The sequence below is a fragment of the Mizuhopecten yessoensis genome, unplaced genomic scaffold (assembly GCF_002113885.1).
Source record: "Mizuhopecten yessoensis strain PY_sf001 unplaced genomic scaffold, ASM211388v2 scaffold2329, whole genome shotgun sequence".
Taxonomy (NCBI): domain Eukaryota; kingdom Metazoa; phylum Mollusca; class Bivalvia; order Pectinida; family Pectinidae; genus Mizuhopecten; species Mizuhopecten yessoensis.
The window spans coordinates 2,956,283-2,981,695 of NW_018404492.1; the positions used below are offsets into that span (position 1 = coordinate 2,956,283).

Here is a 25,413-nt window from a genome sequence, read left to right on the forward strand (position 1 = left end):
ATATGCAACTGCTTCGAAAATCATAAAAAAATAAAAACACAAGATTTCAATGACAATCATAGTAGAGACACACAAGAGTTCAATGACAATCAAAGTAGAGACACACAAGAGTTTAATGACAATCATAGTAGAGACACACAAGAGTTCAATGACCATAATAGTAGAGACACACAAGAGTTCAATGACAATAATAGTAGAGACACACAAGAGTTCAATGTCAATCAAAGTAGAGACACACAAGAGTTTAATGACAATCATAGTAGAGACACAAAAGAGTTCAATGACAATAATAGTAGAGACACACAAGAGTTCAATGTCAATCAAAGTAGAGACACACAAGAGTTTAATGACAATCATAGTAGAGACACACAAGAGTTCAATGACAATAATAGTAGAGACGCACAAGAGTTCAATGACAATAATAGTAGAGACACACAAGAGTTTAATGACAATCATAGTAGAGACACAAAAGAGTTCAATGACAATAATAGTAGAGACACACAAGAGTTTAATGACAATCATAGTAGAGACACACAAGAGTTCAATGACAATAATAGTAGAGACGCACAAGAGTTCAATGACAATAATAGTAGAGACACACAAGAGTTCAATGACAATCAAAGTAGAGACACACAAGAGTTTAATGACAATCATAGTAGAGACACACAAGAGTTCAATGACAATCATAGGAGAGACACACAAGAGTTCAATCACAATCATGGTAGAGACACACAAGAGTTCAATGTCAATCAAAGTAGAGACACACAAGAGTTTAATGACGATCATAGTAGAGACACACAAGAGCTCAATGACAATCATAGTAGAGACCCACAAGAGTTCAATGACAATCATAGTAGAGACCCACAAGAGTTCAATGACAATAATAGGAGAGACACACAAGAGTTCAATCACAATCATAGTAGAGACCCACAAGAGTTCAATGACAATCATAGTAGAGACACACAAGAGTTCAATCACAATCATAGTAGAGACACACAAGAGTTCAATGACAATCAAAGTAGGGTACACACAAGATTTCAATGACAATCATAGTAGAGACACACAAGAGTTCAATGACAATAATAGTAGAGACGCACAAGAGTTCAATGACAATAATAGCAGAGACACGCAAGAGTTCAATGACAATCATAGTATAGTAGGGACACACAAGAGTTCAATGACAATCTTAGTAGAGACACAAAAGAGTTCAATGACAATAATAGCAGAGACACGCAAGAGTTCAATGACAATCATAGTAGAGATACACAAGAGTTCAATGACAATCATAGAAGAGACACACAAGAGTTCAATGACAATCTTAGTAGAGACACAAAAGAGTTCAATGACAATAATAGCAGAGACACGCAAGAGTTCAATGACAATCATAGTATAGTAGGGACACACAAGAGTTCAATGACAATCTTAGTAGAGACACAAAAGAGTTCAATGACAATAATAGCAGAGACACGCAAGAGTTCAATGACAATCATAGTAGACCCACAAGAGTTCAATGACAATAGTTCAATGACAATCATAGTAGAGACGCACGAGAGTTCAATGACAATAATAGTAGAGACACACAAGGGTTCAATGACAATCATAGTAGAGACGCACGAGAGTTCAATGACAATAATAGTAGAGGCACACAAGAGTTCAATGACAATGATAGTAGAGACACACAAGAGTTCAATGTCAATCATAGTAGAGACACACAAGAGTACAATCACAATCATAGTAGAGACACACAAGAGTACAATCACAATCATAGTAGAGACACACAAGAGTCCAATGACAATCATAGTAGAGACACACAAGAGTTAAATGACAATCATAGTAGAGACACACAAGAGTCCAATGACAATCAAAGTAGGGTACACACAAGCTTTCAATGACAATCATAGTAGAGACCCACAAGAGTTCAATGACAATCATAGTAGACCCACAAGAGTTCAATGACAATAATAGTAGAGACGCACAAGAGTTCAATGACAATCATAGTATAGTAGGGTCACACAAGAGTTCAATGTCAATCATAGTAGAGACACACAAGAGTCCAATGACAATCAAAGTAGGGTACACACAAGATTTCAATGACAATCAGAGTAGAGACACACAAGAGTTCAATGTCAATCATAGTAGAGACACACAAGAGTCCAATGACAATCAAAGTAGGGTACACACAAGCTTTCAATGACAATCATAGTAGAGACCCACAAGAGTTCAATGACAATCATAGTATAGTAGGGACACACAAGAGTTCAATGACAATCTTAGTAGAGACACAAAAGAGTTCAATGACAATAATAGCAGAGACACACAAGAGTTCAGACACACAAGAGTTCAATGACAATGAGACACACAAGAGTTCAATGACAATCTTAGTAGAGACACAAAAGAGTTCAATGACAATCATAGTAGAGCACACAAGAGTTCAATGACAATCATAGTATAGTAGGGACACACAAGAGTTCAATGACAATAATAGTAGAGACACACAAGAGTTCAATGACAATAATAGCAGAGACACACAAGAGTTCAATGACAATCATAGTAGACCCACAAGAGTTCAATGACAATCATAGTAGAGACAAACAATAGTTCAATGACAATCATAGTAGAGACACACAAGAGTTCAATGACAATCATAGTAGGGCACACACGAGTTCAATGAAAATAATAGTAGAGACACACAAGAGTTCAATGACAATCATAGAAGAGACACACAAGAGTTCAATGACAATCTTAGTAGAGACACACAAGAGTTCAATGACAATCATAGTAGAGATACACAAGAGTTCAATGACAATCGTAGTAGAGACACACAAGAGTTAAATGACGATCATAATAGAGACGCACAATAGTTTAATGACAATCATAGAAGGGGACACAAGAGTTCAATGACAATCTTAGTAGAGACACACAAGAGTTTAATGACAATCATAGTAGGGTACACAAGAGTTAAATGACAATCATAGAAGAGACACACGAGGGTTCAATGACAATCTTAGTAGAGACAGACAAGAGTTCAATGACGATCATAATAGAGACGCACAATAGTTTAATGACAATCATAGAAGGGCACACAAGAGTTCAATGACAATCGTAGTAGAGACACACAAGAGTTTAATGACAATCATAGTAGGGTACACAAGAGTTAAATGACAATCATAGTAGGGCACACAAGAGTTCAATGACAAGCATAGTAGGGCACACACGAGTTCGATGAAAATAATAGTAGAGACACACAAGAGTCCAATGACAATCATAGTAGAGACATACAAGAGTTCAATGACAATCAAAGTAGGGGACACACAAGATTTCAATGACAATCATAGTAGAGACTCACAAGAGTTCAATGACAATCGTAGTAGAGACACACAAGAGTTTAATGACAATCATAGTAGAGACTCACAAGAGTTCAATGACAATCCTAGTGGAGACACACAAGAGTTCAATGGCAATCATAGTAGAGACACACAAGAGTTCAATGACGATCATAATAGAGACACACAATAGTTTAATGACAATCATAGAAGGGCACACAAGAGTTCAATGACAATCATAGTAGGGCACACAAGAGTTCAATGACAATCATAGTAGAGACACACAAGAGTTAAATGACAATCATAGTAGAGACACACAAGGGTTCAATGACAATCATAGTAGGGCACACAAGAGCTCAATGACAATCATAGTAGAGACACATAAGAGTTCAATGACAATCATAGTAGGGCACACACGAGTTCAATGACAATCATAGTAGACACACAAGAGTTCAATGACAATCATGAGAAAGACATACAAAGATTAAAAGAAAAAATAGAGAAATGAACTATCGACACAATGACAGACAGGAAATACATTAGAAAACTAGAGCAATGTTAGAGGAAGTAAATATTAGATAAATGTCAGACAAAGTAAATACTAGAGCAATGTCAGTCAAAGTTAATACTAGAGCAATATCGAACAAATTAAATTCTAGAGCAATGTCAAACAAAATAAATACTAGAGCAATGTCAGACAAAGTAAATACTAGAGCAATGTCATACAATCTAAATACTAGAGCAATGTCAGACAAAGTAAATACTAGAGCAATGTCAGACAAAGTAAATACTACAGCAATGTCAAACAAAGTAAATACTAGAGCAATGTCAGACAAAGTAAATACTACAGCAATGTCAGACAAATTAAATACTAGAGCAATGTCAAACAAAATAAATACTAGAGCAATGTAAAAAAAGTAAATACTAGAGCAATGTCAGACAAAGTAAATACTAGAGCAATGTCAGACAAAGTAAATACTGGAGTAATGTCAGACAAAGTAAATACTAGTTCAATGTCAGACAAAGTAAGTACTAGAGCAATGTCAGACAAAGTAAATACTAGAGCAATGTCAGACAAAGTAAATACTAGAGCAACGTCAGACAAAGTAAATACTACAGCAATGTCAGACTAAGTAAATACTAGAGCAATGCCAGACAAAGTAAATACTAGAGCACTAGAGCAATGTAAAAAAAGTAAATACTAGGGCAATGTCAAACAAAGTAAATACTAGGGCAATGTCAAACAAAGTAAATACTATAGCAATGTCAAACAAAGTAAATACTACAGCAATGTCAGACAAATTAAATACTAGAGCAATGTCAAACACAACAAATACTAGAGCAATGTCAAACAAAATAAATACTAGAGCAATGTCAGACAAAGTAAATTCTAGAGCAATGTCAGACAAAGTAAATACTTGAGCATTGTCAAACAAAGTAAATACTAGAGCAATGTCAAACAAAGTAAATACTAGAGCATTGTCAAACAAAGTAAATACTACAGCAATGTCAGACAAAGTAAATACTAGAGCAATGTCAAACAAAATAAATACTAGAGCAATGTCAGACAAAGTAAATTCTAGAGCAATGTCAGACAAAGTAAATACTTGAGCATTGTCAAACAAAGTAAATACTAGAGCAATGTCAAACAAAGTAAATACTAGAGCATTGTCAAACAAAGTAAATACTACAGCAATGTCAGACAAAGTAAATACTAGAGCAATGTCAAACAAAATAAATACTAGAGCAATGTCAGACAAAGTAAATTCTAGAGCAATGTCAGACAAAGTAAATACTTGAGCATTGTCAAACAAAGTAAATACTAGAGCAATGTCAAACAAAGTAAATACTAGAGCATTGTCAAACAAAGTAAATACTACAGCAATGTCAGACAAAGTAAATACTAGAGCAATGTCAAACAAAATAAATACTAGAGCAATGTCAGACAAAGTAAATTCTAGAGCAATGTCAGACAAAGTAAATACTAGAGCAATGTCAAACAAAGTAAATACTAGAGCAATGTCAAACAAAGTAAATACTAGAGCAATGTCAGACAAAGTAAATACTAGAGCAATGTCAAACAAAGTAAATACTACAGCAATGTCAAACAAAGTAAATACTAGAGTAATGTCAGACAAAGTTAATACTAGAGCAATGTCAGACAAAGTTAATACTAGAGCAATGTCAGACAAATTAAATACTAGAGCAATGTCAGACAAAGTAAATACTAGAGCAATGTCAGACAAAGTAAATACTAGAATAATGCCAGACAAAGTTAATACTAGAATAATGTCAGACAAAGTAAATACTAGAATAATGTCAGACAAAGTAAATACTTGAGCATTGTCAAACAAAGTAAATACTAGGGCAATGTCAAACAAAGTAAATACTAGGGCAATGTCAAACAAAGTAAATACTAGGGCAATGTCAGACAAAGTAAATACTTGAGCATTGTCAAACAAAGTAAATACTAGGGCAATGTCAAACAAAGTAAATACTAGAGCAATGTCAGACAAAGTAAATACTAGAATAATGTCAGACAAAGTTAATACTAGAATAATGTCAGACAAAGTAAATACTAGAGCATTGTTAATGAATAGAAAGAATCAAATAGTAGGTAAACGGTATCTAGGGTACAGTGTCTTCAGCACAAATATTGTAAGCTATAAGTCAAAGCCAAAGCAGTTAACTAGTCATTTATTCATTCAAAGTTTATTACATTTATTGAAAATATTTAGATATAATTGAGCTCAAGTGTATAATGAAAAATACTTTATCACAAGAATAAGACATTACCTAAAATTAACTTTTTATCACCAAATATATAGGTTTTTAGCATGAGATATCAATATGTCTAAATGACCTAACCCATACTTAATAACGATATTGTCTTATGGATAATCAAGAATCTTTCGAATTTAATAATTATTTTACATCCCTAGTGATTTAGAAACCTTGTCTCCTGCCTAGCTGTACATGTATTTGAATGTTTTAAGTCGATCAATACACCCTTCCTCACTCAGTAATTTCATTTTTTGGATTTAATTGATTCCTAATTATTTAAAAATGATTTAACAGCAGTAAACACGATTATTAAAAATTTGGACCTGAAAGTTTTTTTCAACCTATGGAGATATTGATGATGTAATGATGTAATTTCAATATTTTAAAACCTAATTGACAAATACAATTTCCCGTACCTTGAGGGCGTACCAGAAAATGTTCTTATTCGACGATTGATATTTCGGTTTTCTAACTCGAAGCTCCGAGTTGAAGATTTCTTAGCTCTGAATACAGTAAGAATCTCAGATGCATTAAGGATCTCAGGTACAGTAAGGATCTTAGATACAGTAAAGAACTAGTACAGTAAGGATATTAGATACAGTAAGGATCTCAGATACAGTAAGAATCTTAGATACAGTAAGGATCTCAGATACAGTAAGGATCTTAATACAGTAAGGATATTAGATACAGTAAGTATCTTAATACAGTAAGGATATTAGATATAGTAAAGATCTGATATGCAGTAAGGATATAAGATACATTAAGGATCTCAGATACAGTAAGGGTCTTGGATACAGTAAGGATCTTAGATACAGTAAGGATCTCAGATACAGTAAGGATCTAAATACAGTAAGGATCTAAATATAGTAAGGATATTAGATACAGTAGGTTGGTCTTTACTCACAGACGACACATCTATCTTACAGTTTGATATCAAGTCGTGTTGACTACAGTACATTGTCTTGTTAAGTAGTTTAGTGGTCAACAGAATAGGCTCTCAAAACGTTTGCATTTTGCTACCTGTCACAACTAGATCAAAGATGACGAGCATGAAATCAAAATTGCCACATTTTCAAAGAGTTTGGTAGTGAGGTTAACATTACTGTCGTAATCTAGATACTTCTTTAAGTGTCAAGAAGCTGACGAGAAGGGGTCTGTACATTATTTTCATATTCTGTGGGACACATGAGATGGGGTAGTTCTCGAAATACTTGTTATTACAGAACAAACCACGTCGATGTATCTGAATATGATATTGAGGGATCGTCTGTCTTCAGTCTCATCAGAATACAAAAGTAGGTAGGCTGAAGTGGTACAGTGATAATCACTACTGCAATACCGATATCCTATTAAAATATTCCCCTGTGAAAGGACCTACATTTGGATTATCTTCTTTTATTTTCTGTCATAATATGTCGTATCATTGCTGACAACCTAATGGCAATGCCATATTTTCAACATTAGTTCTGAAATATCAAATCAGGCGGCATGATCGGGGATTTAAATATTATCATTAAACATTGATATGTGTTACTACAATGTAACATTAATAAAATGTAATACATCTTACCTAGATACCTATAATGTAGACACAACAACCTGGTATAGAGGTAGTGTTTGGTTTAAAACTGATTTTAATTTAAAAGTTTTCACATTCCTGATAAAAATCCGTGCCTATACAAACTTTAATATTAAAAAAAGGTAACGAATATAGTTTTTTTTAATGTGATCAGTACACCCGTCCATGGGTTGGCTGGTTACAATCATACACGAACGGCCATTGATGGATATGTCCATAAATTGAACAGTTTTCGGATTGATAAATCAAAATACCGTAATAAGGAAACGTAGAACGATCAAGATGAAACATTGTCAGTATCTTTGATCTTTTTACATTAAGTTGGTAATCAGCCCGTGTGGCCTTTGGGTACTGTATTTTGTCACAAAGGAGACATGGTACGACTTCCTCTTTAAGTGTAACGTTAAACGAAGGAGCTACTGTTTTCCTCAGTACGATACCTCCTACACTGTTTGCGTAAATCCATATATATTTTATCATATAGATTTCCATGATGTTTTACTGGGAATGAGTATTAGAGCAAGCAGAACACAGAATCTTCACCTTCATCTTAAACATCTTCAGTTTTGACCTAAATCAATCAGTGTGTATTATCATTTCTCGTGATAAATTGTAATCACAAGTCAATAGTATTCAATTATTGCCTTTGGCTGAGGTCGAACCTGGATTTATCGACCCGAGAAAAGATATATTAACCGAGGACTCAGTCCGAGGTTAATATATCTTTTCTCGGGTTGATAAATCCAGGTATCGACCGAAGTTAAAGGCTATAATTGTTTCATTATTTTCAAAACAGTGATGTAAGCAATCTGAAAAAAACCCACAACAAAACAACTTCGGAAGCGGGACGGTGCGTTGTTTGGAGACACGCCATAATTCTATCTTTAGAAATAGCCAGTCCTTTAACAAAATTCACGCGCTCCAAGTCAGTATCGGTTTTTATCGGTGGACACGTGATGCATTCCTGGCCAATCAAATGTCGGAAATAATAAGAAAAAAATATTAAATAGGTTCATCAGTTCTGTTTCTGAACCTATAAATCACAAATACACGTATACAAATATCATAGCCAATAGTAGAATTGAGATTTTAATAGTTACACTAAAAATAACAGTGGGACAATTGCAAAGTGAAGTGTAATCATGAATACATCAAGGATGCCTGCATGATCATCAATTTTTTTTTTCAATTTATATTTCAAATATATTTTTTGTATGACTGATATGAAGGTCGATATTTTTAATCATACTCATTAGCGTGCGCCTTGTGGTTTTCTTGTTTTCTCCTTTCACTACCCGAGTTATCGATGTAAGGCCGTGACATTACCTGGATTTGACCTAGATTTACCTGGCTGGTGTTGTCGATGAAGCAGATGACGTGTACCCTTACAACACATACTTTTTCATTGGTTTCCAACTTTCCTCTTTCAATGTATATCTTTGGTAATATTTTGCCCTAGTTTATCGATTTTGAGACCGAATTGTGTTTTTGTTGACATTTCTGTATTCTCTTGGATTTTTTTTATACTGGGGGAGGGCAAATGCTGGATTGATACTATCATTCCATTTGAGCATATTAGACTATCGGAAAGCAGAATCAGGAGAGCCCACAAACTTCAGCTAAAATGTCCATTCTATCAAGACATGAGATGTAAATATATCAAGCGATTCTATCACAGCAGTCCTTATGTTTTTAGTTAACGAAATTATCGAGTACTAATAATGTAAAAGAATTATACAATTTCGAAAAATATTTACATTGCGCTGCGAGAAAACGTAGAGATTTCAATGGCTGACGTTGAAAATTACTTATGTACATGTACTTTGCTAGCTCACTTTCCACTTTTATTTAAAATTAATTAAAAAAATGTATACATAATATCTTGTACATACGTGTACATGTACATTTTACTACATTATGTAATTGTTTGATATTAACCTATCAGTTGGATGGGTCTCGGAAATAAAGAAACTGAAGCAGATTTCCAGTAATTCGGACCAATATTGAAATACTTGTATTGATTAATGGATATGCTAATTGTAGCGATTGTATAAATTGTATATTTATGTAAGCGCTTTAGAGTGGCTTATTCTAGCTAGAGAGAGAGAGCGCTATATCAAATGTTGTATATTATTATTGTTAATTCTTTCCCCCAGGACTATTAGAACTTGGCATTCACAACCAGAATACATAGTTTAGTCACTTGACTCGAGCTCCTTTAAAACAGGTCTGCCTGACTCGTCCTAAATTTACCTCTGCTAGAACTTTATTTTGTAAGGGTAGTATATATAGTTTTGCATGTTACAACCAAACCCCGTCTTCCCACCTTACTACTGGTAGAAGGCTTGGTAAGGCTCGTGGGAGAGAGCTCCCAAGCCACTGGCTTGCACATGCCTCCTGTCAATATGATATTATTTCTTTTGTATTCCGTTCCTGTTTTTAGACTAATATATGAATTATAACTATTGCGTCTATTTGAAATTGCATTAGCTTACCATGTTTCAACTCTTATTAGTGTATATTTAATACAGCGTATATGTCATCTCAACACCAGTTAATCATAAACAGTAATATTATACAAATGCCACCTTCAGGGTCACTTGAAGATTGGAGCAGTTGTGCTCGTAGTTTTAAAACGCTTTGTCGCAGATAACGGAAGTTAACCTGAAATATAATGACAGATGCCACATGTGGCCCAACAGGAAATAGTTTCATGTATCCGGTATAATTTCCATGTCTGTTGGGTTCGTGATATCTTCCCTTCGTTGGCTATGGGTATCGGATTTTATTTCCGAGTTTGTCTTTATGCGTTCACATCATGTTTCTTTATTTCACGTGGCAATAGGTCAACTACACATGGATATAAGTTGCTTTGTTCCGTTTTTCATTTTACAAAAGTCATCCCTGAAATCTCTTTATTTTGCATTCTTAGATCAAGGAATAAGAAATAATTGTGAAGTCCTTATTTGAATACGTCAACAATATTCGCATACATGAAATTAAGGTATTGGTATTGATTGATTTTGATATTCTGTAGACACACAGAGCTTTAGTGATATATCGACTGAGGCGTTAGGTGATAATGGTTCAAATCTAGGATAGATACATGTATTACAGCAACAACGAGTATATCACATTACGGTCACTTAGGTGGGAAGCGAGATAACTCTGTCAATGTTACATGTACAAGCGACACCGACTAGATAAAGATAAAAAAAACACTAATGTGAGCCAGCAGGGGCCGTTTTCGTTTATACGGTTGAACCGGTCTGACCACAGTTGTTCGTTTATTAAATAAGGTCGGACCTAGTAATCTGATTCTGCTTTCAGGCAAGCCTTCACAAAGCCTTACAAGGCCTTCAAAAACATTTGCAGGTCCGCCAGGATTTATACCCGAAATTGTTACATTTAAAGACGGTTGTTACGCATAAACGAACATGCCCTATAGTTTCTGTACACAATCAATGAATATTACGACACGTCATCTTGAATGTGAAGCTCATAATCAGCATTTTGCCACGGTGCGTTTGTATATCAGAAGATCTAGTTACATTTGCGGTATATTTTGTCCCTTCACAACTAGAGTCACAACCATACGGAATAAATACTGAATTAAAAAATAAATACATCTTGTATTAATACATCTTTGAATTCACACACTTTTTAATCAGTCTGGTGTAAAAAATTATCCATGTCGATTCCCCGAAATCCCTTCCTTGATTAAGTCAAAGGAATCCGCATGATTTATATATTTTTTACATCAGTTTGATGTTTAAGAAACGATCTCGAGGCATGTAAAACTCTAATGACTTTAGGTTCCTATTTAATAAAAAAATATTTGAAATTTAGTTTCAATTTATATTTCAACTTTTTAGGATTGCTTTTGAAGTTTCTGATTCTCAATGCACGTTTCTGCATCGCTGACTTTACCCAGGAAACTTTTTTTTTACTACAGAAAGTCATATGGGTTTGTCAATAGATCGACGTTAATTATCACTCGATGAGAGTGTGTTGAAGGTGGCATACATGTTCATAAGAAGCCTACAGAAAACAGGAACTATGATGAAACCTGTACTTGTATCATATCTGAATTACACCACACAAAGACCACGTGTGCTCATTATTTTCGTCTAAAAATGACTATCAGTATATGATACGTCTGTGGAAAAAAACCTAAATGTTAAATTATTCCCATTTGCTATGTCAACTATCGAAGTAGACTCTTCCAAATTTGGAACTGTTACTCCCTGATAGGGTGAGGTTTCGCTGCACAAAGGTAATCCATTGTTTTCATCTCAGAAAGCAGTTCATGTTAAATTCGCCTCACTACCCTTTGGAGTATGTATCCTACGTATACACATCTCAAGTAAACAGGATTTAATCCTTAATTTACAGCAAGAGTTATCTTCGTTTGGTACAAACTCAAATTCGGTACTAAGCAAGTCTAATCCACCGGAAGGTGAACTATGGCATTATCAAATAATATTCCGCTGTAAACAAACATCTCTGGTCGCAGACAAAATACCAATAGGTGGCGCATTACTTCCGTTTTTGAGTTGTTTACAATTATGGTAGAAAACATTAACAGGTGGGTACTTTTTTCAATATTTACATTACAAAGAACGCATGCTACTTGAACATGTTCTCTGAATGAAAAATATTGTATTCCCTAAATAAGACGTATATAGCACATGGACATGATTTAATCACAACAACTTTAACAAACAGGACCACATTGAACTGGCTACATGTATAATGTCAAGCCTGAAATAGGTTAGGGTTCCATTGATTTCTGTATCTTAAGCGGTTGGGGAAAATCATTGAATTTTCTTAAAATTGCCGTTAAAGGTCAGATATGATGCTTTAAAAACATAAAGATATATTCCGTTAACCAAAGTTAATAATTTTTGTTTTAAATATTCGTGTTTTTTTTTTATAAATTTCCTGTGATATCACAAACAGATTCTCTGTTTGAGCTAGCCTCACGAAATCGTCAAGAGGCTGTTTGAACGAGGCTAGCTTTTACCTATGACAGTACTGCGAATATAGAAACCGCAAAATATTATTTTTTCTTTTTCAAGCAGATTTGTTTCTGTACAAATTATGAATGAAAAGGCTGAAGCCTTCAAAATGAAGTCATATACCAGCTGGAGGAAATAAAGGATAATATTCCTAAATCACAACATATGGTTATTCAGTCAAATTCTACTTCAAATATAAATAGATTGTCTTTTTTTTCACCGACAAATACAATTGCACTCATGTACCAGTGTTTTGACGTCCAAACAACATCTATCACATTACCTGTAAATTGATGCCCTATCATTGCACTCGGTCGTTTTTGTTCTGTTCATTAAAACGCTCATTAATATGTTATCAATGTAACTCTACGTGCCGTTAATATTTCTATAATTTGTGATATCTCTACATGTAGCATATTGTAACTGTGTTTGGCGCCCTACCAATCGTCCTACCATTGTACCTGTGTTTGGCGCCTTATCAATCGTCCTACCATTGTACCTATGTTTGGCGCCCTACCAATCGTCCTACCATTGTAAGTGTATTTGGCGCCCTATCATTGACATCCTACCGTGTTTGTACTATCGTCCTACACTGTACCATTGTAACTGTGTTTGGCGCCCTATCAATCGTCCTACCATTGTACCTGTGTTTGGCGCCCTATCATTGACATCCTACCGTGTTTGTACTATCGTCCTACACTGTACCATTGTACCTGTGTTTGGCGCCCTATCAATCGTCCTACCATTATACCTGTGTTTGGCGCCCTATCGATTGTCCTACCATTGTACACTGTATTTGGCCCTATTAATCATCCTACCATTGTACCTGTGTTTGGCTCCCTATCGATCGTCCTACCATTGTACACTGTATTTGGCGCCCTATTAATCATCCTACTAGTATACCTGTGTTTGGCGCCCTATCGATTGTCCTACCAAAGTCCTTCTAGAGTTTTCCTTATAGTTGCCATCATGTTTGGTTTTGTTTTTAACTCCGCAAGGACAAATGAAACAAAAGGAAACAATCGTTTTTCATTTGACCTCAAATATATATTGCCGAACATGTTAGGATTGAGAGATAAAATACGGAATGGTTTTGAAAAGAAAATAGAATAATAAAAGAAAAAAAACCAGTGTATTGAACACCAATGTTCAATATTGTGAGTAAACAATGAACTCTAAGAACTTCAGTAAAGTTGTGTGTGTCGATATGGCAAATACATAGAACAACAACAAAATCCCGACACCACCGCTTTATAGTATCGGGAAACTTTCAAATATTCGCATTTTGCCGATAAAATCCATTTTCTCCAAGTGTGAATTAAGCTTTCCACGTGTATTATACGGTAGGTTTTGTACTTATATTCGTGATTAATTCGTCCTTTTCGGGGAGGACGAAAAATTCGACGAGCATTTCCCAGTATAAAGTGTTTTTTTCCAATAGATGTATATAATTAAATAACCAGTTATATAAGATTGGAATGGACTAGAATAGTATATGGTACACTAACATAAGGTGTCACACATAGTAGGACTTATGACCGTACAAATGGACATGCCTTATCATCGTCTCCTGGCCCTGTTTATCCTACAGTACTAATCGCTTTGCATCAGATGTCGCAAGGTCCGATAAGATAAGAGGTTAAACAATGTCATAGGGGACTGACAGAGCGACCTAGGCCATTCTCCGATCGCCGTCCTCTCCGACAGTCTTTCCTCCACAATGCTCCGACTCGCCGTGTTAGCCTGTTTCGCCGTGTTGGCATCCGCAGCAGGTCCGTGCTGTACCCCAAAACAATGGCACGGGACAGAGTCGATGGTCATCGGGTCCATGGCCAATGGAAAAGCAGCCCAGGGATACCTCACTAAGGTACCGGTTTCAGATGATTTTTTTAAATGAATGTAAAATGCCATTCTAGGTTCTGTGTTAGACAATTGTAATTTCAAACGCAAAAATCATGAAACTAGAACGGGGTTCGACGCTCTATCGTAATTATTATACATATGGAAATTTCTATAATTTCTATTCTTTTCTATCTCAAAATGATATTTGATATATAATGATAGCAAATATACTGAAAAGTGAGCATATATACGATACGTTTATTAAGTTGTAAAAATTACATATTATGTATAAAATTTAACAATAATTTTTGTAACTAATACTAATACTTAATATTTGCTTATTTGACATCCGTTTTTGTATCATGTACTTCTTGTTACACATTTGCATTTCTATGATCTAGAATCATTTACTCAGTAATAATGATTAATTGATGATAACCAAAAACAGAAAAAACGTAAATTAAGTAAATTAAATGTTTTGAATATTACCCTTTATCGTGAGTAATGATTTCATAATAGTAAAGGCACTTCCTAAGACATATCAAATTACAGAAAAGATCAGCATATATTTTATGAGTATAAACCATGAATAACAATGTACATTGTACCATATTCGCCGTAATTAGCGTCAGGGCGCTTAAAATAGCTTAAAGGGGGCGTTTATTAGGGTAATAAAATGCGAGTTACGATAGAAAAAGTTGTACAGTTTCAACCAGTTGTTATCATCGAACGACATGACATGTTTGAGCATTCCAGTGTGGCTGGAAGTTGGAAAATAAAGTTGTCCATCCACGAAAGCTTCACAGAAAGTCCCGCCATAATCACCGAACATTGATAGGGCCTGGTCGGGTCTGGGAAAGGGGTGTAGATAGTTTTAATTCCTCTCGAAAAAGAGTGAGGGACGCTTTTGAAGTGAAGGAGTTCCAATTAAGGCGAATACGATAAACACAATTCGATATAAAAATTTATTCTATTTTATCATTTTTGGTGTATGACAAAGACAACTTCTTGTTTTTACAGGCAAGCTACATGGTTAACTTTGACGCTGACAGTCGCAGGGTAGCCCTGATAGGGACATCAGAAACTAACGGCTATGCATCAAACGTCAAGGTTTTAATTGACTACAACAGAGTAAGTAATAGAGTAAAACCACGTTTATGTGCTGCTAGTTTAGAAAGAAAAAACCTCTTCCCGAGTAAGTATTTTCATATTGCACTTAGTCAGAGAAATTGTTTCTATGTATTATTAAGTGACAACTCTACTGAAACTGTCAAATCCGCTCGAGGAAACATCAATACGAAGCAATCTTCTATCATATGAGATCTATTTTAATTTTTCTTCCTCTCAAAGCAGTTTATTATGTACATTATTAACACCCCATGGAAAGCCTTTTCTGTTGAGAGACCGATTTTGAGCCTCTCTTTAGCGGGTGCGGTTTCCTAATTGCAGATTTAACCATTGGAATTTGAAGGTAAATGTTAATAAATGAAATAATGGCTATGTAAGAGTAAGTATTTATAGAATGGTGTCAATTAGAAAAGTAATGTTTACCAATAACTTAAGGGCTCTATTAGCGCTAATGTTTATAAAATACCCTACAGAATAATCACTTGACATATGAAATAACGAGGGACCTATATATACATTAATTTAGGTTTTTATACGAAAAGTCAAACAGAATTAATACTTGACTGCAACATATGTCCGTTTGGTTCATTTAGGAGCCGTTGAAGGTGCTAATAAGTCAAAAGACATAAGTCAAATGTATATAATTATAGCTAGTGCTATGTCACGTTTAATAGATAGAAATTGCTATCGAAGAATAATGTTTATAAATCAACTATTGTCTATCTGAGTAAATGTTTATAACATCTTATATTGTAACTGATATCTGTATTTGGTAAACTTTATGAATATGATAGGAAGTTGTGTTTTTCTGTAAGAGTTATTGCCCTTTGTTATCTCGTTGCTTCAGTCTTGCTTGCTTTTTGCTCTCAACACAACTTGGTATGTCCTGCTATTATGCCTTGTAGTCTCTTAAGGAGCATTGTTCCTCATTGAAAATTTTCTCAGGTTATTTTTCTACATTTTACTTTTTATACAAGAATCTGTGTCTGGAATGTGGTGTACTTTGCCTTAACATGGTGCAGTAAACAAAGTACTGTCTATCTGTGAAAAGGTTCATAAATAAAGTAATGTCTATCTGAGTAAAGATTTATAAATAAAGTAATGTCTATCTGAGTAAAGGTTCATAAATAAAGTAATGTCTATCTGAGTAAATGTCTATAAATAAAGTAATGTCTATCTGAGTAAAGGTTCATAAATAAAGTAACGTCTATCTGAGTAAAGGTTCATAAATAAAATAATGTCTATCTGAGTAAAGGTTTATAAATAAAGTAATGTCTATCTGAGTAAATGTTTATAAATAAAGTAATGTCTATCTGAGTAAAGGTTCATAAATAAAGTAAGGTCTATCTGAGTAAATGTTTATAAATAAAGTAATGTCTATCTGCGTAAATGTTTATAAATAAAGTAATGTCTATCCGAGTACATGTCTATAAATAAAGTAATGTCTATCTGAGTAAATGTCTATAAATAAAGTAATGTCTATCCGAGTAAATGTTTATAAATAAAGTAAGGTCTATCTGAGTAAAGGTTTATAAATAAAGTAATGTCTATCTGCGTAAAGGTTTATAAATAAAGTCATGTCTATCTGAGTAAAGGTTTATAAATAAAGTAATGTCTATCTGCGTAAATGTTTATCAATAAAGTAATGTCTATCTGCGTAAAGATTTATCAATAAAGTAAGGTCTATCTGCGTAAATGTCTATAAATAAAGTAATGTCTATCTGAGTAAAGGTTTATAAATAAAGTAAGGTCTATCTGAGTAAAGGTTTATAAATAAAGTAATGTCTATCTGTTTAAAGGTTTATAAATAAAGTAATGTCTATCCGAGTACATGTCTATACATAAAGTAATATTTATCTGAGTAAAGGTTCATAAATAAAGTAATGTCTATCTGCGTAAAGGTTTATAAATAAAGTCATGTCTATCTGGGTAAAGGTTCATAAATAAAGTAAGGTCTATCTGCGTAAAGGTTTATAAATAAAGTAATGTCTAACTGAGTACATGTCTATAAATAAAGTAATGTCTATCTGCGTAAAGGTTTATAAATAAAGTAATGTCTATCTGAGTAAAGGTTTATAAATAAAGTAATGTCTATCTGAGTAAAGGTTTATAAATAAAGTAATGTCTATCTGAGTAAAGGTTTATAAATAAAGTAATGTCTATCTGAGTAAAGGTTTATAAATAAAGTAATGTCTATCTGAGTAAAGGTTTATAAATAAAGTAATGTCTATCTGAGTAAAGGTTTATAAATAAAGTAATGTCTATCTGAGTAAAGGTTTATAAATAAAGTAATGTCTATCTGAGTAAAGGTTTATAAATAAAGTAATGTCTATCTGAGTAAAGGTTTATAAATAAAGTAATGTCTATCTGAGTAAAGGTTTATAAATAAAGTAATGTCTATCTGAGTAAAGGTTTATAAATAAAGTAATGTCTATCTGAGTAAAGGTTTATAAATAAAGTAATGTCTATCTGAGTAAATGTTTATAAATAAAGTAATGTCTATCTGCGTAAAGGTTTATAAATAAAGTAATGTCTATCTGAGTAAAGGTTCATAAATAAAGTAATGTCTATCTGAGTAAAGGTTTATAAATAAAGTAATGTCTATCTGCGTAAATGTTTATAAATAAAGTAATGTCTATCTGTTTAAAGGTTTATAAATAAAGTAATGTCTATCTGAGTAAAGGTTCATAAATAAAGTAATGTCTATCTGAGTAAAGGTTTATAATTAAAGTAAGGTCTATCTGAGTAAAGGTTTATAAATAAAGTAAGGACTATCTGAGTAAAGGTTTATAAATAAAGTAAGGACTATCTGAGTAAAGGTTTATAAATAAACTAATGTCTATCTGCGTAAATGTTTATAAATAAAGTAATGTCTATCTGAGAACATGTCTATAAATAAAGTAATGTCTATCTGCGTAAAGGTTTATAAATAAAGTAATGTCTTTCTGAGTACATGTCTATAAATAAAGTAATGTCTATCTGCGTAAAGGTTTATAAATAAAGTAATGTCTATCTGAGAACATGTCTATAAATAAAGTAATGTGTATTTGAGTAAAGGTTTAAAAATAAAGTAATGTCTACCTGAATAAAGGTTCATAAATAAAGGAATGTCTATCTGAGTAAAAGTTTATAAATAAAGTAAGGACTATCTGAGTAAAGGTTCATAAATAAAGCAATGTCTATCTGCGTAAGGTTTATAAATAAAGGAATGGCTATCTGCGTAAAGGTTTATTGATAAAGTAATGTCTATCTGAGTAAAGGTTTATAAATAAAGTAATGTCTACCTGAATAAAGGTTCATAAATAAAGTAATGTCTATCTGCGTAAAGGTTTATAAATAAAGTAATGTCTATCTGCGTAAAGGTTTATTGATAAAGTAATGTCTATCTGAGTAAAGGTTCATAAATAAAGTAAGGCCATGTACAGTAAAGCAACCACGAAGTCAGGTTAGTTGATAGGATGTGCATAAATGTATAAAGGCTGGCGTATTATGGCTAAATCGACCAAGGCTATATTTGTTAAATTCTTCACCATAGTAACGGATATGGATGTTACGTTTATGTCGATATTGTTTCCTATTACGAAGCTGAAATGATCATGCTATAATGACGTAAGTCAAGTATATTGAAACTATATATTTAATGCAAGGACTATTTTTGAGATAAGCCACCCAGGTGTTTTTTTGTTGCATGCAAACACGTCAAGATAGTAATTGATATAATGCTATAATGACGTATTACCTTTATTTTGCAAAGAATTCCAAGTATATTGAAACTACCCTTTTAATACAAGAAATATTTTCAGTTTTTTTTGTTGCATGCAAACACGTTAAGATATCAACTGCTATACCTATCACATTCTAACTTAATTAACTGTGTACTTTATTCATTTATCGATTATTTTGTTGTCGTGTAAATTGCACTGTACTGTATATATGCGTTAAATCTAATGAACCTATCATTACATCGACAGCGATAACAGTCGACACACTTTAACATAGTATGTTTACAAAGAATCACTCTACACGTTAATTTGCTATATTACAGTTATATGCATGTCAAATCCATTTTTAATTTCCAGAATGTCCAATACACCGTGAGTAACGGAACATGCACAAAGCAAATACCAAATGCAGATCCAGGAAGCTGTGTACCAGGTAACAGGCTATCTTTGGAAGTTGCACCATGATGCAATACGAAATTTGTTTACCATGCAATCCACATACTATTGTATGCATTTGTATTTCTGTTATGTTGAATGCCATCATAATAATGTCACGAAATTGTTTCATTTGAATATTGGGTCTTTTGTCGATTTTTGTTGTGATGAATTGAGATGGTTTTGAGACAATTCGATAAAATGCGAGTTTCACGACTGCCTCAACTAAGATCTAACAAAAATATGCAACCTTTTTAATAAGATATTTGAAATAAAATCCCTTTTCAATAACTGAATCTTTAGTAAAGGAACAATTAGGCTCTAGACACAAGGGAGCTTGTGGAAGTATACAGGTAAACTGATGTTAGATATATTATGTTATGTAATGCTTAATGTTTTTATTTATCTGGTCAATTTCATGGGCAAATGATGCAGACAACATTTGATTCTTTGAGTCCATGTTCAGTACTTTTGCTATGTGTGTTATTTGTGTGTTCCCTCTGACCAACCAAACACACACGTGTCTCCATTACACACACGAAAACACGTGTTTGTAACAGACACATGTGTACTTGGGTGGTCATAGAGAAACCACATAGCAAGAATACTCAACGTGGACTCAAATATTTCTAAATTAAAAATAGCTGTTATTGCAAAGTTGAACTCTATAAGCATACCGAAACAAAACAAAACCTACCCAAGCATTCATCAAAACGGATAAAACAAAGGTAGGTAAGTTTGTTGTCCAGTAAGTTAAGAACGTCGACTTACGTTCCATAGCTGGTACATTGTCTACTACCTGGATCACGGACTGCGGCCGTGTTTATCGTCAGACGAAGAAAGGGTTTTAACTTTTAAATGATTCTTAATACAGTTCGTTACATAATCAAGCTTCTAGCTGGTAGTCATGTAGAGTAAAATTCATTTAATCCTGCACGTCGTGTTTTGGAAATTTTATACTTTTTCAATATACATGTAGCAGTGTAATATTCATTTCATGTGTAGTTGGTGTGCTGGTCTAGGTCTCTTCATTGGTTCGAGCGTTTGTCTATCGCTCGGAGATCCCAGGTTCGAATTCCGGTCTGGCGGTTACAATTGCCTTCGCGTGTTACATTTATATGACAGCCGTAGATGCCTGTGGATGATATACACAACTCATCAGATATCTCGTGTGAGTTGCCTCGTCTCACTGATAACTTTTCATTTCCAGCCAACGCTACTGTATCCGGTCATGGTTTTCTGGGTGTTGGATCCAGTGCCGTCAATGTAACGCAGTACTCCTTCATGATAGATCGATCCACCGCTTACCTGACAGTTACTGACAACTGTATCCCTGTAGCCGAAACTTACTATGGTGTCACAAACGGAAGTATGTAAAGCGGAACAGCATGCAGTTCCGGATTGATGTTGATTCGTGTATACGTATATGTTTACAATTATGGTATTTTTACTGGGGTATTTCTCAACATATTCCTTTATTCGTTTTCCTAGCTTACTTCTTGACAACATCTTAAGTTGATATATTACATCTTTCTAACATATTCATTAAAATCAACATTAAAATATGATATCTTTAAAGCCTACGATTTGAGTTTAACACTGAAATAATTTATCTTTCCAGCCTATGCCTTTACCACCATTGCCTTTACCGGTATTAAGGGTGGTCTTTCGGGCAACACTGTGTTCAATCTCCCCACTGAGTGCGCCCTCGGTACAGGAACTATCGTAAGTGCTTACCGACTGATATCTGCTTATATAAGGCCTTACACTGGGTACCTCTTAGCAAATGGTGTATTATAGACACTACCAATTGGTTTATGTCATAAAATTCATAATACTCATACTTAGCTGTTAATGCGAAGTTAAACTCTCGAAACAAAACAAAATAAAACCTATCAAAGCATTCATCAACCCAGATAAAACAAAGGTAGGTAAGTTTTCTTAGTTTGTCGACCAGTAAGTTTAGAACGTCGACTTCCGTTCCATAGCTGGTACATTGTCTGCTACCAGGATCACGGACTTCGGCCATGTATTGTTTCTACATATTATCGTCAGACGAAGAAAGGATTTTATCTTTAAAATGATTATTAATAAAGTTTGGTACGTAATCAAGCTTATAGCTGGTACATTGTAGTCTTTCGGGTAAATCTTAGCTTATCCTTCAATCTCCAATTTGGGAATTTCATACTTTCTCAATATAGCAGGGTAATATTTGTTTTGAATGTACATGTAGTTACATTATATAGCGGGCTTGACTGGATCGCTGAGTTAAGTGTAGCTCAATTGAGAAAAAAAAAATCATAATAGTCATAAGCATATGTTATCGGGTGTTTTCAAGATACAATGCAAACTATAGGGCATGATACTAGTAGATATGTGACCTTATACTATGAGTCTGTAGTTGGTCATAGTTCATCCACTCAATATTACCAAATCAGTGCAATCAATAGTCATACTGTATAAATTGGTACATAAATAAAACCAGGTAGACAATATATGTAGAGAGATCTGAGGATTATGGTCCTTTCAGAATACATCATTACGCGTAACGTATTAAAAGGTTTCATCATTCCTGGCCAATTGTATGCAAGGTCATACATCACAACCAGTGCAATGTTCACATCGAATGTTTGGCGTTTCAATGAACAGTCTGATGTTTGCTGTATCACCTTGAAGATTACCACAATTTACACGGAAAGTGAAGGCGCACTAAGGTGTAAAAAATGTGAACGAGATGACAATGAAGCGCTTTTTATTGGTTATGCCTTATGAACGTGTATGCATTATACATTGTATATTAACCGACTTGAACGAAATGTTTCAGATTACACCTAGCCCGTATTGTAAAAGAATAGATCATGTAGGATGACGTCACACGCCGTCTTTGTTTACTGTTTCCTGACAATCATCTAAATAGTGATGGCCGATTATTATTTGTATGCCCTCGTCAGTTAATTGTAAAGTTTGAATGTTAAACCATAATCTGTTAGTGTCATCAATGAGATTTTATTTCTTTACATTCGAGTTTCCCTAAACGAGTTTCTTAGTTCTAACATTCTATTCTTCTTATGTGTTTTTTCAGAATGGTGGTTTCGCTGTTGGACGCCGTAGTTACTTCGCTTAGACCGAACACATACCATCAGAAATGATTGACACAACACTTGCACTAGGGTAGGGGGTGGGGAAGGGTGCCCGGGGGTAGGATATACCACCGGGCTTCATCACAGTCACAGTATTCCATAACACAAATAAAACATTAAATACCATGTTTTTGTTTGTTTTTTCATTGCGATTCCTTAAGTGAGACTTTGAACTAAATGAGTTCTGATTGCAGATGACACACACATGTCCAAGAGACTGTGCATTTGATTTCATTATATTTTTCAACAAAGAACTAAAAAGAAATGTCAAAGCAATATCATCATCTTAAAGCGGTTGCATAATAAAATGTGATAATACAACTTTGTGTTTCTTTTAGATATTGTTTGTTACGACTTTTTATATTGAGGTTATTTCGTTGGAACATGACCGCACTGGTATATGTCTATACGTACTAAGAAATACTTTACTGGAATTATAGAATGGATACAAATGTACCATGACCGGGTCCCGTATTCATAAAACTGTTCTCATGTGCAAACTCAAATTTCGTGCTCAAGCCAATTTTTTTATTCCGGTGTTTAAGTCATAAAGATACATATATTTTGGCAACGATCTGGAGGATTTTTGGAGAGAAAATGGGCCCGATACCGTTTTCGATATTAAAACGTTTTGACCGTGTGACATGAAATTAATCCAGTAACAAGAAGTAGGTTTGATCACGGAATCCATGCTTTAGCATGAGGACGGTTTCACGCATACGGGAACAGATGTACCATTTCATTGTCCTCAATTGGATCAATTTTAATGGACGCTAAACATTTTTTTTTCAAACACGGAATTGAAAATAGAAAAGTGTAGTAAATTACCTCATAACCTCAGACGCTTACTCTAATTCATATTATATTCGAAAGTTGGAATAAGAGAATTTAAAAAAATGAAGCATGTTTTAAAGATAAAATCAATATTTAGTAAACAACAAATATTATATAAACATTTCGCCACATATTTATCGAAAGTATAATTATATTAATCACATATATAAAGTAAGATGCTTCATTATAGTCTCGGGTTCACAATGACACAATCGAAGTGATGGCCGTTTTCTTTGAAAGTATGTATCATATGTATTTTTGTTTGTTTTATGTAAGGTAACATCTAGCATTCATTCTGATCAGTATATTGCACTATGTCAATTTATAGATCTATCTTGTGGAGAGGGCATATGATGTGTTGCTATACCTTGTGTGTAATCCATTCGCTTCAGTTTGTAAATGAAATATGTTCCTGGGCAAAATATAGAAGCGAAACACAGCAAAGCGTTTGAGTGAAAGCGTCATGCTCATGCATGTTAATTTACCAGGTCAAACAAATCAGATTTCTGCTTCGGAGCAGTTGGGGTCAAGTTTCAAATTCCTTTCACCCAACTTAGAAGACAATTATTTTTTATATGAGTTTTAGCCATTTCCCAAACTAAAAGCCAATTATTAACAAAGAACATATTGGTATAGGTATGGCATCAGAACTGGTGCTGATAACGTTTTGGGGTCCTAAAATCAAACTTTCAGTAGCAATGGGAGTGCAGCATAAGAAAAGTGATGGGGGAAAATGCATTAAAGTATAAAATAATTAGGACAGCATAAATTAGATAGGAGGATGTTGACCTGATACAGCTATTTATAGATTAGAATACGAGTTATTGAATGCTAGTTATAAAAACCACGTGATTGTTCTTCAAGCAGCGAACAAAATAATATGGTATCCTTAAATATTTTGTGAGAATTCCCTGCATTACGATTAAGAAATCTAAGTACATTTATCCTATACAAATAATTTTGTTGCCAATTAAAAAAAAGTTTATAAAACATGCAAAAACAGAAAGAATTTTCGAAACATTTCACCCAATATATTTCCATAATTTTTTACCATTGTGGTGTCACAGAACTAAGGTTATATGCCATATGTAATTTAAGTTCTCATTGTTGAGTGCAGGAAATTATTGCAAATTGACTGACCTGTTCAAAAAAGGAACAGTTTGTTTGTAAATAACGTGAAGCACAAAGTGTTTTGATTTTTTCTTCAATCTATTTTTTCGGCAACTTTCGCTTAGGGGCTCATAACCTGGCAATCCTTCTCTGTTGGGGATGTCAATGGGTACAGTCGACCTATCTTACCTTTGTACAGGATAGAAATATTGTTATCTAAATAACATAAACCTGAACTGGGAAAGGGTTGTCGGAAGGTATATTAAACATGACATAGGCTGGTAGTGAAGTATCGTGGTACTCGTGGAAATAACATCTACTGGTACAGAGTACCGTGATAAGACTCCGTTAAGACACATACAGTGATGTCACGATATTGCCGTTACTAAGGACAGTCATTACAGTACGTATTTAGCAGACGACGAATTTGTGTATATATAAACGATGTATCGCCGAGATCGCTATGCCCCGCATAGAATACTGACTGGTCACAAT

At 34.1% G+C, this 25,413-nt stretch overlaps 1 protein-coding gene across 1 annotated transcript; it reads left to right on the forward strand.

Moving 5' to 3' along the window:
• The first annotated feature begins 14,375 nt into the window (after nt 1-14,375).
• On the forward strand, nt 14,376-23,100 carry LOC110445539. Its single transcript, XM_021490203.1, has 6 exons — nt 14,376-14,574; nt 15,570-15,680; nt 19,757-19,832; nt 21,045-21,203; nt 21,456-21,559; nt 22,917-23,100. The coding sequence occupies exons 1-6, from the start codon at nt 14,428-14,430 to the stop codon at nt 22,956-22,958; spliced, it is 639 nt and encodes a 212-aa protein (XP_021345878.1). The 5' UTR covers nt 14,376-14,427; the 3' UTR covers nt 22,959-23,100.
• Nucleotides 23,101-25,413: the final 2,313 nt, after the last annotated feature.

What these genes read in the sequence shown, in the direction of transcription:
- LOC110445539 (XM_021490203.1), top strand. Translation starts at nt 14,428, where the DNA reads ATGCTCCGACTCGCCGTGTTAGCCTGTTTCGCCGTGTTGGCATCCGCA. An exon ending in CCCAGGGATACCTCACTAAG is followed by an intron (nt 14,575 to 15,569) that starts GTACCGGTTTCA and finishes TTGTTTTTACAG; the next exon opens with GCAAGCTACATGGTTAACTT. An exon ending in CCCTCGGTACAGGAACTATC is followed by an intron (nt 21,560 to 22,916) that starts GTAAGTGCTTAC and finishes GTGTTTTTTCAG; the next exon opens with AATGGTGGTTTCGCTGTTGG.